Source organism: Crinia signifera, chromosome 2 (genome assembly GCF_055691185.1).
Source record: "Crinia signifera chromosome 2, ASM5569118v1, whole genome shotgun sequence".
Classification (NCBI taxonomy): Eukaryota; Metazoa; Chordata; class Amphibia; order Anura; family Myobatrachidae; genus Crinia; species Crinia signifera.
In genome coordinates this window covers 364,873,304-364,893,988 of record NC_139218.1, presented here as the reverse complement: position 1 = coordinate 364,893,988, position 20,685 = coordinate 364,873,304, and the positions used below count along the sequence as shown (strand labels likewise).

Below are 20,685 nucleotides of genomic sequence, written 5' to 3'. Positions count from 1 at the left end.
TGGCCTGGGAGATTCCTGACAGAACGTAAAACACAATAATATAACCATAAGGTTGTACAAATATTTTTCTCAGGAGATACATCAATAGGGGGGGGGTGTTATTCACCCATTAATGCTGCCGTTAATTGCCGCGTTTCAACAATCCCCGGACGTTTTCGCTGATCCACAGACTTTCCGACCCCTAGACAGCCAGAACATTGAATTCCGGATATTGAGTTACTGTCAGATGAAACGACAACGGCCCGGGATTCCGACTGTCGGGACTTTCCAACGAAATCCAATATTGAATACTCTCTATATCCACAAGGGGCATCCTTTTGGGACTGCAGGTTCAAATTGAAATTCTGTATAGATGCCGCATATTTCTATGCTCATTCATACTCCCTGCTGTATACTACATGCAGTACATGTTCTATCATCATAAGTCACGTAGTGAACAGCTATAAGAGAGAGCGCACGAGGAGATACCTTCTCACTTACTGGCCATCCAGAGGGAGATGCCTCCTCTGAGAGGAGTAGCGTAGCGTATTTATCTTTTAGTTTATCATGTCACAGTTGAAGCGAAACACCGCTCAGAGTGCGCCAGGGACTTTAGTTGCACATGGATTGGTTGAAGATTGAGTACAACAAAACTTGTCATGCGGAAAAGCTGCAGCCACAAACAACTGAGCCCTTTCCACATGCTCCGACTCAGTCACATAGCAGAATGATCAGTGACCGCTAGCAGCACAGTTTTGGCACTTGTATAGGTTTTAATTATGCCAATAAGATCCACAATTAGAGCAAAACCGACAATAGGACACATGGAACAGCGCAGGAAGGTTAGGACACATGGAACAGCGCAGGAAGGTTAGGACACATGGAACAGCGCAGGAAGGTAAGGACTCATGGAACAGCGCAGGAAGGTTAGGACACATGGAACAGTGCACCAAGGACGACTATTCAGAGTAACTGCAGCAAAAAGAGATACATAGGGCGGTATTCAATGTGAATACCTGCGAGGTGCAGCGAATCCTTTTTAGGATTCACTGCACATTCGCCACGTTCCAGAGCCGGCGGGCTCCGGTATTCAACGTGTCAGGGGCTCGCTGCCCCTGACAGGCGAATATGAGCTCCTGCGGCAATTGCCGCAGGGAGCCTGAGGACGGTGCCAGGCAGAGAGATGGTAGTCTCTCTGCCTAGCCCAGAACGTTTGTGGGGGTTAGGTGGGCTCCCCGGGTGCCAGGCAGCACAGGCTGCCCCCCGGGGGTGCCAGCAGGGGAGCGTATATTCACTACACACGATCGTAACGATCGGGTGCAGTGAATATATGAATATGTAATGAGCGGCTCGGCTCCGGCGCCCCCTGCTGGCTGCTGTGTAAAAAAAAAAATAAAAAAAATTTTTTTTTTTTTAAATTAAATATATATTCATGTGCTAACAGCACATGAATAAAAATAGCATGCCCCTCCTCAGAATAAAATTCCTGATTTTTTTATACCAAATGTAAAAAACAAAACACTTTATTTAAAAGTTCACATTCCACTTCTCCATAAAAAGATAGCGATTGCTACTCGGTGAATCATGGCGAAAAAACCTTCAAATGTATTCGCCATGTGGTCATTGAATAGGGTGATTCACCGTTTTAGTCAGAAATTCGCCAAACAGCACAAATTCGCCATAAAAACATGGCGAATCAGGCTCATTGAATACCGCCCATTGACAGACAGCCCAACCATGTACATACCTGCACACACAGACAGACAGAGACAGCCCAACCATGTACATACCTGCACACACAGACAGACAGACAGCCCAACCATGTACATACCTGCACACACAGACAGACAGCCCGCCCAACCATGTACATACCTGCACACACAGACAGCCCGCCCAACCATGTACATACCTGCACACACAGACAGACAGACAGCCCAACCATGTACATACCTGCACACACAGACAGCCCAACCATGTACATACCGGCACACACAGACAGCCCAACCATGTACATACCGGCACACACAGACAGCCCAACCATGTACATACCTGCACACACAGACAGCCCAACCATGTACATACCTGCACACACACAGACAGCCCAACCATGTCTATACCTGCACACACAGACAGACAGCCCAACCATGTACATACCTGCACACACAGACAGACAGACAGCCCAACCATGTACACACCTGCACACACAGACAGACAGACAGCCCAACCATGTACACACCTGCACACACAGACAGACAGCCCAACCATGTACATACCTGCACACACAGACAGCCCGCCCAACCATGTACATACCTGCACACACAGACAGCCAGCCCAACCATATACATACCTGCACACACAGACAGACAGCCCAACCATGTACATACCTGCACACACAGACAGACAGCCCAACCATGTACATACCTGCACACACAGACAGACAGCCCAACCATGTACCATACCTGCACACACAGACAGCCCGCCCAACCATGTACATACCTGCACACACAGACAGACAGCCCGCCCAACCATGTACATACCTGCACACACAGACAGACAGCCCGCCCAACCATGTACATACCTGCACACACAGACAGACAGCCCAACCATGTACATACCTGCACACACAGACAGACAGCCCAACCATGTACATACCGGCACACACAGACAGCCCAACCATGTACATACCTGCACACACAGACAGACAGCCCAACCATGTACATACCTGCACACACAGCCAGACAGCCCAACCCTGTACATACCTGCACACACAGACAGCCCGCCCATGTACATACCTGCACACACAGACAGCCCAACCATGTACATACCTGCACACACAGACAGCCCAACCATGTACATACCTGCACACACAGACAGCCCAACCATGTACATACCTGCACACACATAGACAGACAGCCCAACCATGTACATACCTGCACACACAGACAGCCCAACCATGTACATACCTGCACACACAGACAGCCCAACCATGTACATACCTGCACACACACAGACAGACAGCCCAACCATGTCCATACCTGCACACACACAGACAGACAGCCCAACCATATACATACTTGCACACATATCAGAATGATCAGTGACCGCTAGCAGCACAGTTTTGTCACTTGTATAGGTTTTAATTATGCCAATAAGATCCACTATTAGAGCAAAACCGACACTAGTTGCATGGAACAGCGCAGGAAGGTTAGGACACATGGAACAGCGCAGGAAGGTTAGGACACATGGAACAGCGCACTAAGGAGGACTATTCAGAGTAACTGCAGCAAAAAGAGATACATAGACAGACAGCCCAACCATATACATACCCACACACACACACACACACACACACACACACACACAGACAGACAGCCCAACCATGTACATACCCGCACACACAGACAGACAGCTCAACCATGTACATACCCGCACACACAGACAGACAGCCCAACCATGTACATACCCGCACACACAGACAGACAGCCCAACCATGTACATACCCGCACACACAGACAGACAGCCCAACCATGTACATACCTGCACACACAGACAGACAGCCCAACCATGTACATACCTGCACACACAGCCAGACAGCCCAACCCTGTACATACCTGCACACACAGACAGCCCAACCATGTACATACCTGCACACACAGACAGCCCAACCATGTACATACCTGCACACACAGACAGCCCAACCATGTACATACCTGCACACACATAGACAGACAGCCCAACCATGTACATACCTGCACACACAGACAGCCCAACCATGTACATACCTGCACACACAGACAGCCCAACCATGTACATACCTGCACACACACAGACAGACAGCCCAACCATGTCCATACCTGCACACACACAGACAGACAGCCCAACCATATACATACTTGCACACATATCAGAATGATCAGTGACCGCTAGCAGCACAGTTTTGTCACTTGTATAGGTTTTAATTATGCCAATAAGATCCACAATTAGAGCAAAACCGACACTAGTTGCATGGAACAGCGCAGGAAGGTTAGGACACATGGAACAGCACACCAAGGAGGACTATTCAGAGTAACTGCAGCAAAAAGAGATACATAGACAGACAGCCCAACCATATACATACCTACACACACACACACACACACACACACACACACACACACACACAGACAGACAGCCCAACCATGTACATACCCGCACACACAGACAGACAGCCCAACCATGTACATACCCGCACACACAGACAGACAGCCCAACCATGTACATACCCGCACACACAGACAGACAGCCCAACCATGTACATACCCGCACACACAGACAGACAGCCCAACCATGTACATACCCGCACACACAGACAGACAGCCTAACCATGTACATACCTGCACACACAGACAGACAGCCCAACCATGTACATACCTGCACACACAGCCAGACAGCCCAACCATGTACATACCTGCACACACAGACAGCCCAACCATGTACATACCTGCACACACAGACAGCCCAACCATGTACATACCTGCACACACAGACAGCCCAACCATGTACATACCTGCACACACAGACAGCCCAACCATGTACATACCTGCACACACAGACAGCCCAACCATGTACATACCTGCACACACACAGACAGACAGCCCAACCATGTCCATACCTGCACACACACAGACAGACAACCCAACCATATACATACTTGCACACATATCAGAATGATCAGTGACCGCTAGCAGCACAGTTTTGTCACTTGTATAGGTTTTAATTATGCCAATAAGATCCACAATTAGAGCAAAACCGACACTAGTTGCATGGAACAGCGCAGGAAGGTTAGGACACATGGAACAGCGCAGGAAGGTTAGGACACATGGAACAGCGCAGGAAGGTAAGGACTCATGGAACAGCGCAGGAAGGTTAGGACACATGGAACAGTGCACCAAGGACGACTATTCAGAGTAACTGCAGCAAAAAGAGATACATAGGGCGGTATTCAATGTGAATACCTGCGAGGTGCAGCGAATCCTTTTTAGGATTCACTGCACATTCGCCACGTTCCAGAGCCGGCGGGCTCCGGTATTCAACGTGTCAGGGGCTCGCTGCCCCTGACAGGCGAATATGAGCTCCTGCGGCAATTGCCACAGGGAGCCTGAGGACGGTGCCAGGCAGAGAGATGGTAGTCTCTCTGCCTAGCCCAGAACGTTTGTGGGGGTTAGGTGGGCTCCCCGGGTGCCAGGCAGCACAGGCTGCCCCCCGGGGGTGCCAGCAGGGGAGCGTATATTCACTACACACGATCGTAACGATCGGGTGCAGTGAATATATGAATATGTAATGAGCGGCTCGGCTCCGGCGCCCCCTGCTGGCTGCTGTGTAAAAAAAAAAAAAAATTTTTTTTTTTAAATTAAATATATATTCATGTGCTAACAGCACATGAATAAAAATAGCATGCCTCTCCTCAGAATAAAATTCCTGATTTTTTTATACCAAATGTAAAAAACAAAACACTTTATTTAAAAGTTCACATTCCACTTCCCCATAAAAAGATAGCGATTGCTACTCGGTGAATCATGGCGAAAAAAACCTTCAAATGTATTCGCCATGTGGTCATTGAATAGGGTGATTCACCGTTTTAGTCAGAAATTCGCCAAACAGCACAAATTCGCCATAAAAACATGGCGAATCAGGCTCATTGAATACCGCCCATTGACAGACAGCCCAACCATGTACATACCTGCACACACAGACAGACAGAGACAGCCCAACCATGTACATACCTGCACACACAGACAGACAGACAGCCCAACCATGTACATACCTGCACACACAGACAGACAGCCCGCCCAACCATGTACATACCTGCACACACAGACAGCCCGCCCAACCATGTACATACCTGCACACACAGACAGACAGACAGCCCAACCATGTACATACCTGCACACACAGACAGCCCAACCATGTACATACCGGCACACACAGACAGCCCAACCATGTACATACCGGCACACACAGACAGCCCAACCATGTACATACCGGCACACACAGACAGCCCAACCATGTACATACCTGCACACACAGACAGCCCAACCATGTACATACCTGCACACACACAGACAGCCCAACCATGTCTATACCTGCACACACACAGACAGACAGCCCAACCATGTACATACCCGCACACACAGACAGACAGCCCAACCATGTACATACCCGCACACACAGACAGACAGCCCAACCATGTACATACCCGCACACACAGACAGACAGCCTAACCATGTACATACCTGCACACACAGACAGACAGCCCAACCATGTACATACCTGCACACACAGCCAGACAGCCCAACCATGTACATACCTGCACACACAGACAGCCCAACCATGTACATACCTGCACACACAGACAGCCCAACCATGTACATACCTGCACACACAGACAGCCCAACCATGTACATACCTGCACACACAGACAGCCCAACCATGTACATACCTGCACACACAGACAGCCCAACCATGTACATACCTGCACACACACAGACAGACAGCCCAACCATGTCCATACCTGCACACACACAGACAGACAACCCAACCATATACATACTTGCACACATATCAGAATGATCAGTGACCGCTAGCAGCACAGTTTTGTCACTTGTATAGGTTTTAATTATGCCAATAAGATCCACAATTAGAGCAAAACCGACACTAGTTGCATGGAACAGCGCAGGAAGGTTAGGACACATGGAACAGCGCAGGAAGGTTAGGACACATGGAACAGCGCAGGAAGGTAAGGACTCATGGAACAGCGCAGGAAGGTTAGGACACATGGAACAGTGCACCAAGGACGACTATTCAGAGTAACTGCAGCAAAAAGAGATACATAGGGCGGTATTCAATGTGAATACCTGCGAGGTGCAGCGAATCCTTTTTAGGATTCACTGCACATTCGCCACGTTCCAGAGCCGGCGGGCTCCGGTATTCAACGTGTCAGGGGCTCGCTGCCCCTGACAGGCGAATATGAGCTCCTGCGGCAATTGCCACAGGGAGCCTGAGGACGGTGCCAGGCAGAGAGATGGTAGTCTCTCTGCCTAGCCCAGAACGTTTGTGGGGGTTAGGTGGGCTCCCCGGGTGCCAGGCAGCACAGGCTGCCCCCCGGGGGTGCCAGCAGGGGAGCGTATATTCACTACACACGATCGTAACGATCGGGTGCAGTGAATATATGAATATGTAATGAGCGGCTCGGCTCCGGCGCCCCCTGCTGGCTGCTGTGTAAAAAAAAAAAAATTTTTTTTTTTTTAAATTAAATATATATTCATGTGCTAACAGCACATGAATAAAAATAGCATGCCTCTCCTCAGAATAAAATTCCTGATTTTTTTATACCAAATGTAAAAAACAAAACACTTTATTTAAAAGTTCACATTCCACTTCCCCATAAAAAGATAGCGATTGCTACTCGGTGAATCATGGCGAAAAAAACCTTCAAATGTATTCGCCATGTGGTCATTGAATAGGGTGATTCACCGTTTTAGTCAGAAATTCGCCAAACAGCACAAATTCTCCATAAAAACATGGCGAATCAGGCTCATTGAATACCGCCCATTGACAGACAGCCCAACCATGTACATACCTGCACACACAGACAGACAGACAGCCCAACCATGTACATACCTGCACACACAGACAGACAGCCCGCCCAACCATGTACATACCTGCACACACAGACAGCCCGCCCAACCATGTACATACCTGCACACACAGACAGACAGAGACAGCCCAACCATGTACATACCTGCACACACAGACAGACAGACAGCCCAACCATGTACATACCTGCACACACAGACAGACAGCCCGCCCAACCATGTACATACCTGCACACACAGACAGCCCGCCCAACCATGTACATACCTGCACACACAGACAGACAGACAGCCCAACCATGTACATACCTGCACACACAGACAGCCCAACCATGTACATACCGGCACACACAGACAGCCCAACCATGTACATACCGGCACACACAGACAGCCCAACCATGTACATACCTGCACACACAGACAGCCCAACCATGTACATACCTGCACACACACAGACAGCCCAACCATGTCTATACCTGCACACACACAGACAGACAGCCCAACCATATACATACTTGCACACATATCAGAATGATCAGTGACCGCTAGCAGCACAGTTTTGGCACTTGTATAGGTTTTAATTATGCCAATAAGATCCACAATTAGAGCAAAACCGACACTAGTTGCATGGAACAGCGCAGGAAGGTTAGGACACATGGAACAGCGCAGGAAGGTTAGGACACATGGAACAGCGCAGGAAGCTTAGGACACATGGAACAGCGCACCAAGGAGGACTATTCAGAGTAACTGCAGCAAAAAGAGATACATAGACAGACAGCCCAACCATGTACATACCTGCACACACAGACAGACAGACAGCCCATCCATGTACACACCTGCACACACAGACAGACAGACAGCCCAACCATGTACATACCTGCACACACAGACAGACAGCCCAACCATATACATACTTGCACACATATCAGAATGATCAGTGACCGCTAGCAGCACAGTTTTGGCACTTGTATAGGTTTTAATTATGCCAATAAGATCCACAATTAGAGCAAAACCGACACTAGTTGCATGGAACAGCGCAGGAAGGTTAGGACACATGGAACAGCGCAGGAAGGTTAGGACACATGGAACAGCGCAGGAAGGTAAGGACTCATGGAACAGCGCAGGAAGGTTAGGACACATGGAACAGTGCACCAAGGACGACTATTCAGAGTAACTGCAGCAAAAAGAGATACATAGGGCGGTATTCAATGTGAATACCTGCGAGGTGCAGCGAATCCTTTTTAGGATTCGCTGCACATTCGCCACGTTCCAGAGCCGGCGGGCTCCGGTATTCAACGTGTCAGGGGCTCGCTGCCCCTGACAGGCGAATATGAGCTCCTGCGGCAATTGCCGCAGGGAGCCTGAGGACGGTGCCAGGCAGAGAGATGGTAGTCTCTCTGCCTAGCCCAGAACGTTTGTGGGGGTTAGGTGGGCTCCCCGGGTGCCAGGCAGCACAGGCTGCCCCCCGGGGGTGCCAGCAGGGGAGCGTATATTCACTACACACGATCGTAACGATCGGGTGCAGTGAATATATGAATATGTAATGAGCGGCTCGGCTCCGGCGCCCCCTGCTGGCTGCTGTGTAAAAAAAAAAAAAAAAAAAAATTTTTTAAATTAAATATATATTCATGTGCTAACAGCACATGAATAAAAATAGCATGCCCCTCCTCAGAATAAAATTCCTGATTTTTTTATACCAAATGTAAAAAACAAAACACTTTATTTAAAAGTTCACATTCCACTTCTCCATAAAAAGATAGCGATTGCTACTCGGTGAATCATGGCGAAAAAAACCTTCAAATGTATTCGCCATGTGGTCATTGAATAGGGTGATTCACCGTTTTAGTCAGAAATTCGCCAAACAGCACAAATTCGCCATAAAAACATGGCGAATCAGGCTCATTGAATACCGCCCATTGACAGACAGCCCAACCATGTACATACCTGCACACACAGACAGACAGAGACAGCCCAACCATGTACATACCTGCACACACAGACAGACAGACAGCCCAACCATGTACATACCTGCACACACAGACAGACAGCCCGCCCAACCATGTACATACCTGCACACACAGACAGCCCGCCCAACCATGTACATACCTGCACACACAGACAGACAGACAGCCCAACCATGTACATACCTGCACACACAGACAGCCCAACCATGTACATACCGGCACACACAGACAGCCCAACCATGTACATACCGGCACACACAGACAGCCCAACCATGTACATACCTGCACACACAGACAGCCCAACCATGTACATACCTGCACACACACAGACAGCCCAACCATGTCTATACCTGCACACACACAGACAGACAGCCCAACCATATACATACTTGCACACATATCAGAATGATCAGTGACCGCTAGCAGCACAGTTTTGGCACTTGTATAGGTTTTAATTATGCCAATAAGATCCACAATTAGAGCAAAACCGACACTAGTTGCATGGAACAGCGCAGGAAGGTTAGGACACATGGAACAGCGCAGGAAGGTTAGGACACATGGAACAGCGCAGGAAGCTTAGGACACATGGAACAGCGCACCAAGGAGGACTATTCAGAGTAACTGCAGCAAAAAGAGATACATAGACAGACAGCCCAACCATGTACATACCTGCACACACAGACAGACAGACAGCCCATCCATGTACACACCTGCACACACAGACAGACAGACAGCCCAACCATGTACATACCTGCACACACAGACAGACAGCCCAACCATGTACATACCTGCACACACAGACAGCCCGCCCAACCATGTACATACCTGCACACACAGACAGACAGACAGCCCAACCATGTACATACCTGCACACACAGACAGACAGCCCAACCATGTACATACCTGCACACACAGACAGACAGACAGCCCAACCATGTACACACCTGCACACACAGACAGCCCAACCATGTACATACCTGCACACACAGACAGCCCGCCCAACCATGTACATACCTGCACACACAGACAGCCAGCCCAACCATGTACATACCTGCACACACAGACAGCCCAACCATGTACATACCTGCACACACAGACAGCCCGCCCAACCATGTACATACCTGCACACACAGACAGCCCGCCCAACCATGTACATACCTGCACACACAGACAGCCCGCCCAACCATGTACATACCTGCACACACAGACAGACAGCCCGCCCAACCATGTACATACCTGCACACACAGACAGACAGCCCGCCCAACCATGTACATACCTGCACACACAGACAGACAGCCCAACCATGTACATACCTGCACACACAGACAGACAGCCCAACCATGTACATACCGGCACACACAGACAGCCCAACCATGTACATACCTGCACACACAGCCAGACAGCCCAACCATGTACATACCTGCACACACAGCCAGACAGCCCAACCCTGTACATACCTGCACACACAGACAGCCCGCCCATGTACATACCTGCACACACAGACAGCCCAACCATGTACATACCTGCACACACAGACAGCCCAACCATGTACATACCTGCACACACAGACAGCCCAACCATGTACATACCTGCACACACATAGACAGACAGCCCAACCATGTACATACCTGCACACACAGACAGCCCAACCATGTACATACCTGCACACACAGACAGCCCAACCATGTACATACCTGCACACACACAGACAGACAGCCCAACCATGTCCATACCTGCACACACACAGACAGACAGCCCAACCATATACATACTTGCACACATATCAGAATGATCAGTGACCGCTAGCAGCACAGTTTTGTCACTTGTATAGGTTTTAATTATGCCAATAAGATCCACAATTAGAGCAAAACCGACACTAGTTGCATGGAACAGCGCAGGAAGGTTAGGACACATGGAACAGCGCAGGAAGGTTAGGACACATGGAACAGCGCACTAAGGAGGACTATTCAGAGTAACTGCAGCAAAAAGAGATACATAGACAGACAGCCCAACCATATACATACCTACACACACACACACACACACACACACACAGACAGACAGCCCAACCATGTACATACCCGCACACACAGACAGACAGCCCAACCATGTCCATACCTGCACACACACAGACAGACAGCCCAACCATATACATACTTGCACACATATCAGAATGATCAGTGACCGCTAGCAGCACAGTTTTGTCACTTGTATAGGTTTTAATTATGCCAATAAGATCCACAATTAGAGCAAAACCGACACTAGTTGCATGGAACAGCGCAGGAAGGTTAGGACACATGGAACAGCGCAGGAAGGTTAGGACACATGGAACAGCGCACTAAGGAGGACTATTCAGAGTAACTGCAGCAAAAAGAGATACATAGACAGACAGCCCAACCATATACATACCTACACACACACACACACACACACACAGACAGACAGCCCAACCATGTACATACCCGCACACACAGACAGACAGCCCAACCATGTACATACCCGCACACACAGACAGACAGCCCAACCATGTACATACCCGCACACACAGACAGACAGCCCAACCATGTACATACCCGCACACACAGACAGACAGCCCAACCATGTACATACCCGCACACACAGACAGACAGCCCAACCATGTACATACCCGCACACACAGACAGACAGCCGAACCATGTACATACCTGCACACACAGACAGACAGCCCAACCATGTACATACCTGCACACACAGCCAGACAGCCCAACCATGTACATACCTGCACACACAGCCAGACAGCCCAACCCTGTACATACCTGCACACACAGACAGCCCAACCATGTACATACCTGCACACACAGACAGCCCAACCATGTACATACCTGCACACACAGACAGCCCAACCATGTACATACCTGCACACACACAGACAGACAGCCCAACCATGTCCATACCTGCACACACACAGACAGACAGCCCAACCATATACATACTTGCACACATATCAGAATGATCAGTGACCGCTAGCAGCACAGTTTTGTCACTTGTATAGGTTTTAATTATGCCAATAAGATCCACAATTAGAGCAAAACCGACACTAGTTGCATGGAACAGCGCAGGAAGGTTAGGACACATGGAACAGCGCACCAAGGAGGACTATTCAGAGTAACTGCAGCAAAAAGAGATACAGAGACAGACAGCCCAACCATATACATACCTACACACACACACACAGACAGACAGCCCAACCATGTACATACCCGCACACACAGACAGACAGCCCAACCATGTACATACCCGCACACACAGACAGACAGCCCAACCATGTACATACCCACACACACAGACAGACAGCCCAACCATGTACATACCCGCACACACAGACAGACAGCCCAACCATGTACATACCTGCACACACAGCCCAACCATGTACATACCTGCACACACAGCCAGACAGCCCAACCATGTACATACCTGCACACACAGACAGCCCAACCATGTACATACCTGCACACACAGACAGCCCAACCATGTACATACCTGCACACACAGACAGCCCAACCATGTACATACCTGCACACACAGACAGCCCAACCATGTCCATACCTGCACACACACAGACAGACAGCCCAACCATATACATACTTGCACACATATCAGAATGATCAGTGACCGCTAGCAGCACAGTTTTGTCACTTGTATAGGTTTTAATTATGCCAATAAGATCCACAATTAGAGCAAAACCGACACTAGTTGCATGGAACAGCTCAGGAAGGTTAGGACACATGGAACAGCGCAGGAAGGTTAGGACACATGGAACAGCGCACCAAGGAGGACTATTCAGAGTAACTGCAGCAAAAAGAGATACATAGACAGACAGCCCAACCATATACATACCTACACACACACACACACACACACACACAGACAGACAGCCCAACCATGTACATACCTGCACACACAGACAGACAGAGACAGCCCAACCATGTACATACCTGCACACACAGACAGACAGACACAGCCCAACCATGTACATACCCGCACACACAGACAGCCCGCCCAACCATGTACATACCCGCACACACAGCCCGCCCAACCATGTACATACCCGCACACACAGACAGCCCAACCATGTACATACCCGCACACACAGACAGACAGCCCAACCATGTACATACCCGCACACACAGACAGACAGCCCAACCATGTACATACCCGCACACACAGACAGACAGCCCAACCATGTACACACCCGCACACACAGACAGACAGCCCAACCATGTACATACCCGCACACACAGACAGACAGCCCAACCATGTACATACCCGCACACACAGACAGACAGCCCAACCATGTACATACCCGCACACACAGACAGACAGCCCAACCATGTACATACCCGCACACACAGACAGACAGCCCAACCATGTACATACCCGCACACACAGACAGACAGCCCAACCATGTACATACCTGCACACACAGACAGACAGAGACAGCCCAACCATGTACATACCTGCACACACAGACAGACAGAGACAGCCCAACCATGTACATACCTGCACACACAGACAGAGACAGCCCAACCATGTACATACCTGCACACACAGACAGACAGACACAGCCCAACCATGTACATACCCGCACACACAGACAGACAGCCCAACCATGTACATACCCGCACACACAGACAGACAAACCATGTACATACTTGCACACACACAGACAGACAGCCCAACCATGTATATACTTACACACACACACACACACACACACACACAGACAGCCCAACCATGTATATACTTACACACACAGACAGACAGCCCAACCATGTATATACTTGCACACACACACACACACACACACACACACAGACAGCCCAACCATGTATATACTTGCACACACACACACACACACACACACACAGACAGCCCATCCATGTACATACCTGCACACACAGACAGCCCAACCATGTACATACTTGCACACACACAGACAGCCCAACCATGTACATACTTGCACACACACAGACAGACAGCCCAACCATGTACATACTTGCACACACACAGACAGACAGCCCAACCATGTACATACTTGCACACACACAGACAGACAGCCCAACTATGTACATACTTGCACACACACAGACAGACAGCCCAACCATGTACATACTTGCACACACACAGACAGCCCAACCATGTACATACTTGCACACACACAGACAGCCCAACCATGTACATACTTGCACACACACACACACACACACACACACAGACAGACAGCCCAACCATGTACATAATTGCACACACACACAGACAGACAGCCCAACCATGTACATAATTGCACACACACACAGACAGCCCAACCATGTACATAATTGCACACACACACAGACAGCCCAACCATGTACATAATTGCACACACACACAGACAGCCCAACCATGTACATACATGCACACACAGACAGACAGCCCAACCATGTACATACATGCACACACACACACACACACACACACACACACAGACAGACAGCCCAACCATGTACATACATGCACACACACACAGACAGACAGCCCAACCATGTACATACCTGCGCACACAGACAGCCCAACCATGTAGATACTTGCACACACAGACAGACAGAGCAACCATGTACATACTTGCACACACAGACAGAGCAACCATGTACATACTTGCACACACAGACAGAGCAACCATGTACATACCTGCACACACCTGCACACACAGACAGACAGAGCAAACATGTACATACCTGTACACACATAGACAGATAGACTGTGTACATACCTGCATTGCTGAACATTTTATTTCTCACAATCACTTGGTAGGTACTTAGTGCTTCGGAATACATGGCATTGGTGGAGTACTGGGTGGCCAGGTTTAGCAGCACCTGTTAATTATTTTACAGGAAATAAATGACAGCACACAACTGAAGGCAGCTTCCATCATCCCAATTCTACAATTCCCAGGTAACTGGACACACCTGGACAAACACAGGGCAGGCTTCCCCAGGCTCTATTAATGGATTCAGTACCGATTGTTGAGCTGCGTACACACTGGTAGATATAGACTATAGGTAGCTATCTACAGACTGATCGGGCGGCGTGTTCTACATACACACTGCCCAATAAGTCAGGACTGACATCACTACTGGGCGGGCGCATACTGAGCTGTCAATCACCAACAGCTTCCGGCACGGCTGTAGGGGCGATGGGCGAATCGCCTGTACAAACAGAGGATGTATCTTTAGACATATTGGGCTTGGCTGTATTGCACAGCCAACGCAATACATCTGTGACGACCACTGTGTACGCACCTTAAGAACCAATGGGCCAGGAGCCAGTTAACCTACCCACCCTGTTCGGTGGGGCGCTGTTTCAGCGCTCGGTAAGCAGCCAAGCTGAATCAGGCCCTATATGTGACAATCCGACACCCAGCAGATACTACGGCCATATACAGAGGTGTATGCTTTAGTCTATACAGTGAAACGCATGGGAGTAGCAGGAAGAGAGTGCTGTGTACCATGTGATGCTATGGATCGTGGCCGCATAAGTACTTTTAATGGTATAGTCACCCATGGGTGATTTCATACCCCCACTATCCCACTACGCATGGAGTTGACTTTATATAGTGTGGCAAGCACAGCGAGCCACCAAGCCCGAAGCGTGGCGAGCGCAGCGAGCCCCGCGAGGGGACGCAGAATACATGTAAAGTAATCCACTTCCCCTCGCTGCGCTCGCCACACTATATAAAATCAACTCCATGCGTAGTTGGATAGTGGGGGTATGAAATCTCCCATGGGTGACTATACAATTAAAAATCTGGTCTTTACAATGAAAAATCGCATCGCATGCCTTAAGTAGTGGCATGCAATGATAAAATCGGGTGCCCAGATAATACACAAGTACCGCCATTACTGTATTTTGGTGGCTTTTTAAATGGCTACTCCAAAACCAGGCTTGGCCCCCCTGGTATTATGAGCATAAGGTGCAAACACAGCCAAGTAGCCAATGCAAAAGACATGCAACACAAAAAAATGAGCAAATCACTGAACACTCGGTGTGGCTTATTCACACCAAACAGCGGCATATCTTATAAAGAAATAATGTGACAATATAACTGTATCTACCGAATACGTGAGGTCCAAATTAATGTTCTCCGGGGACAAGACTTGTTCTCGATGTCTCACCAAAGATCTCTCCTTCTTCCCAGCTTCCTTGGCCTTTTCCAGGGCCTAAGACACACATTACATTCGGATATATAGGAGTACAATGAACATACACAACACAAGGCTTACAACCCCAATGCAGAGAGAACACTCACCATCTTTAAATCTCCGCTACTGTTGGCAATACAGCTTTCTTCTATTAATTCATTCACTTTTTTCTCTAACTGTCTAATCTTTTCGTCAGGCCTGTAAGACATAAAGGCACAATCAGTGACATTTCTGATCAGTAACAGGTACGTTGAGATTTCTTAAAGGGGAAGTTTACTTTTTAAAAAGGAAAAGCTTGGACGGATTCCCCATGCTTGTGTAACTCGCAGTGTGACTGACTCAGGGCACATTCTGGTTTAAAGGTAATAGTGGTAGCGCACAGAGGAGGCATCACGCTCCTTTACTAGATAGGTCATAAAATCCTGTGAACTTCGCCTTTAATACCAAATCAATCACGCTCATATATAAACAGGTGTGGATGGTACTCCAAGTGATGAATGCACGAGTAAGGAGTCATTGTACAGTAGACGATCCGAGATAGATCACTGAATGCGATACACAAGGCATAAAGTATATGTTATGGAATATCTTATGAGGTCAATCAATTGGGTGCGATGTGGCTTTGTATCTGAACTCGCTCACTTGGCGCTTGAATAAGCAGAAAATTGCTCAGAGCCCTATGGGCAGCAATCCCGTTTGTGCAAATATATGCAGCCGGTTCGGCGATGACTCAAACTCACAAGTTAATGGTGTAAAATGATATGGACTCCATAGTTTTTTTAAAACGCTTGACAGTACATTGGAAAGGAAATATTGCGTGCACATTGCATGTATGGAAGTAAAAGCTGGTATGTGTATTCCTAGCTGCATGCATTTATACTGCAGCACCACTCACATCCATCCGCCGTCCAATAAGGACTTGCGTCAGCCTATACATAAATACCGAGGGATATCTGCACATGCGCAACCCCGCAATTTCCGACAGCGAGCCCAGGTCATCTCTTACTTTCAAATAAAAACATGAGACAGATATATTCTACTGCCATGGATTGTGCAGGCATAGCGTCTCATTACCATGGCGACGCAGGGAGCAGCAGCGCGAGGTGTAGGAACATCTCACCTCCCGAGTGGGGCGATCCCTGCTAAACCCCCACAATGCATCGGACTAGCTCTGATTCGCTGTATCTCACCCTCAGCCGGCTTACTGGGCATACGCAAGATTTCACTACTATAGAGCGTTTTCCTAGGCAGCATGGAACTGGCAGCCAATGTAACCAAGGATAGAGCGGTCTGTGCTGAGGTGGTGGGCTAACGGCAACGAGAGTGGATCACAAAGTCAACAGTAATTAGGTAGGCAGGCAATAGGAGGACACATGAAAAAGTTCGACATGCACAAAAGATCAACGTGGACATGGTCGACATGAGTTTTTCACTTTTTTTGGTGTCCAAGTACTGTTGACATAGAAACCATATAGGTGTACCCCTTTATGCCTACTTGGATCGCGAAGTAAGAACAAGTCGGTCGATTGGTTAATCGACCTTTTGTATATATGTCCACCAATAGTGGTCGACCTAATCACTGTCAACCAATAGGCCGGATACCACGGCTACTGTAGCGGTTGAAATCGGTCGCTGCTGGTGTTGGAATGTTCAGTACTACTGACCATTTATACCAGGCAAACTGGGGCCCTCCAGCTGTTGTGAAACTACACATCCCAGCATGCCTTGCCAGAGTCTTAGCATTCCCTAATAGCAAAACTATGGCAAGGCATGATGGGACTTGTAGTTTCACGACAGCTGGAGGGCCATCGTTTGGACATGCCTGATTTATACACTGCCCCGCACATTGGCATGCCCTGCTACAGTTTTGCTATTTGGCCATGCTACAACTGATGCAGGGCATGCTGGGATGTGTAGTTCAACAATATCTGGAGTGTCAAGGTTAGCCATCACTGGTGTAGGTGGTTACGGTGGTCAGTACCTGATGCTTGGCTTGTGTACCAATACTGGATGCCATAGCCAGACTGTGATAAGGTACAGAATTGTATGTACCTGGGGCGTTATAGTATATTACTGGTAAGGAAACAAACACGGACTCACGTGTCTTCATTCTTAGTTTCCAGCGGAGGTGCAGGACCTCGGGACTGGCCCAGGGGATCAAAACCGGAACCTGAATCAGAAAAGCACAATAAATAGGCTGTGAACAACTGATTTACAGAGGTTTTGTGGCTAAAAACCACGTGAAATGCAGGCTTGGATTTAGCCAGCCATAGTAAGCAAGTTTAATTTATATAGTGCACTTTCTCCAACAGGAATCAAGGCGCTTAGAATCTGCGCAATTCATGTGTCACAGATTAAAAGGACATTATGACAAGCCTATGTATAAAGAAAAAACTTGGCCACGTCTAAATCAAGATACACATAATAAGACTATACCTCGAAAAGGTGTTTTTGTGAAGCCAGCTGCCCGAACGGCTGTCATTGGACGAGCTACTCCATCCTGCAAAAGACAAGGACACAATCGTGTTTGGTTTCCTAAGAGGTCTGGTTTCAGAGAAGGACTGGTCCGGTAAGGGAATAGGTAAATCTATTTCCTAAGAGTCTCACTCCCTACCAAAGGTTGGCGGGTCCTACTGTGCCCTGTTCCTGCCCCGGGCAGTATTGGCTTCTAGTTCCCCTTCGGTAAAACTGATAGTTGATGTCGTCAGGTCATGACTGAAGCAGTCACATGACACACATATGGATGCTAGACATCCTATTGCCAGCGATTTCATGTGCTGTGGGAGATAATCGCTGGGAGCGCGCTCCCGCTGCCAGCCCTTCATGGTCGATAGTCACAGGAGCATGCTCCTCCGATTATGGCTAAAAATCACTGGTTGCTGGTGCACAATGCACTGTGCTCCAGCGATTTCTAGTCAAAATAAGGTAGAGACAGAATAGCTTGCAATTTTCAGCCAAAATCACTGGTCGCTGATGAAAACGGTACACTGAGCAATATATTGCTGAGCGATTTTAAGCCAAAATCGCTCAGCGATCAAATCACACAGTGTGTACACAGCTTGAAGGCGCGTACACACGGGCATTTATCGCTGGCAATATGGTCACTGAGCGACCTTATTGCCAGCGATTGGAGTGTGCACCGGCGATAAATCGCCAAGTGCGCGCTCCTGTTTTTAGCCCCCTTATGATTGCTGGTCGCAGGAGCTTGCTCCTGCGACCAGCTGATTCCCTCTGCAGCTCCCCCACAGAGGTTCCCTTCCATCAGCAACCTTCTCTGGTCACTGATGAAAAGGAGACTCTGAGCAATATATCGCCCCATGTGTACACAGCTTTAGTGATATGTGGGGATTAATATAGTGGCCATCTGAGCTGCTGGGCATAACACATGGACAGGGAGGAACGCTTCAATAAAATGCTGGGCAGGGGAGGGGGATTGGCATGTTTGAAGAAGCTGGTGAACAAGGGTTGGCAGGTCAGGGAGAACATTTGTGTGTACAATGGGCAAGTAACAAAAGGCAATGAGCAGTGAACCATGTTGGAAAAGCTGCTACGGTAGGTGGCATGTAAGCCAGTGGTTCTAAAGCTCATCAAGACACCCTAACAGTGCAGGTTTTAAGGATATCTCTGCTTATGTCAAGGACCATTATTTAGTACCTTATTTATGCTGATTTAAGCATCTGTGATCAGCCATGGATATCCTTAAACCTTTGCTGTCAGGCTGCTTTAAGGACAGAGTTTGGAAACTAGTGATGTAAGGGAAAAGTTGGCAGCAAACAGATATGAGAGAGAAAGGTAGAAGGGCAGAGGGGCATGTGAGGGAAAGCAAATAATAGTTTTTTTTTTTTTGGGGGGGGGGGGAGGAGAATAATAATTTAACTATCATAATAATAATA

At 48.4% G+C, this 20,685-nt stretch overlaps 1 protein-coding gene across 1 annotated transcript in view; it reads right to left on the bottom strand.

The window, feature by feature from the left end:
• Positions 1-20,685, bottom strand: part of IFT88 (intraflagellar transport 88) — a 51,985-nt gene that overhangs the window by 24,643 nt on the left and 6,657 nt on the right. Inside the window, 5 exon segments of the mRNA XM_083170837.1 lie at positions 15,298-15,466; positions 16,706-16,810; positions 16,900-16,990; positions 18,893-18,962; positions 19,229-19,292. Coding sequence (XP_083026963.1) covers positions 15,298-15,466; positions 16,706-16,810; positions 16,900-16,990; positions 18,893-18,962; positions 19,229-19,292 — 499 coding nt within the window.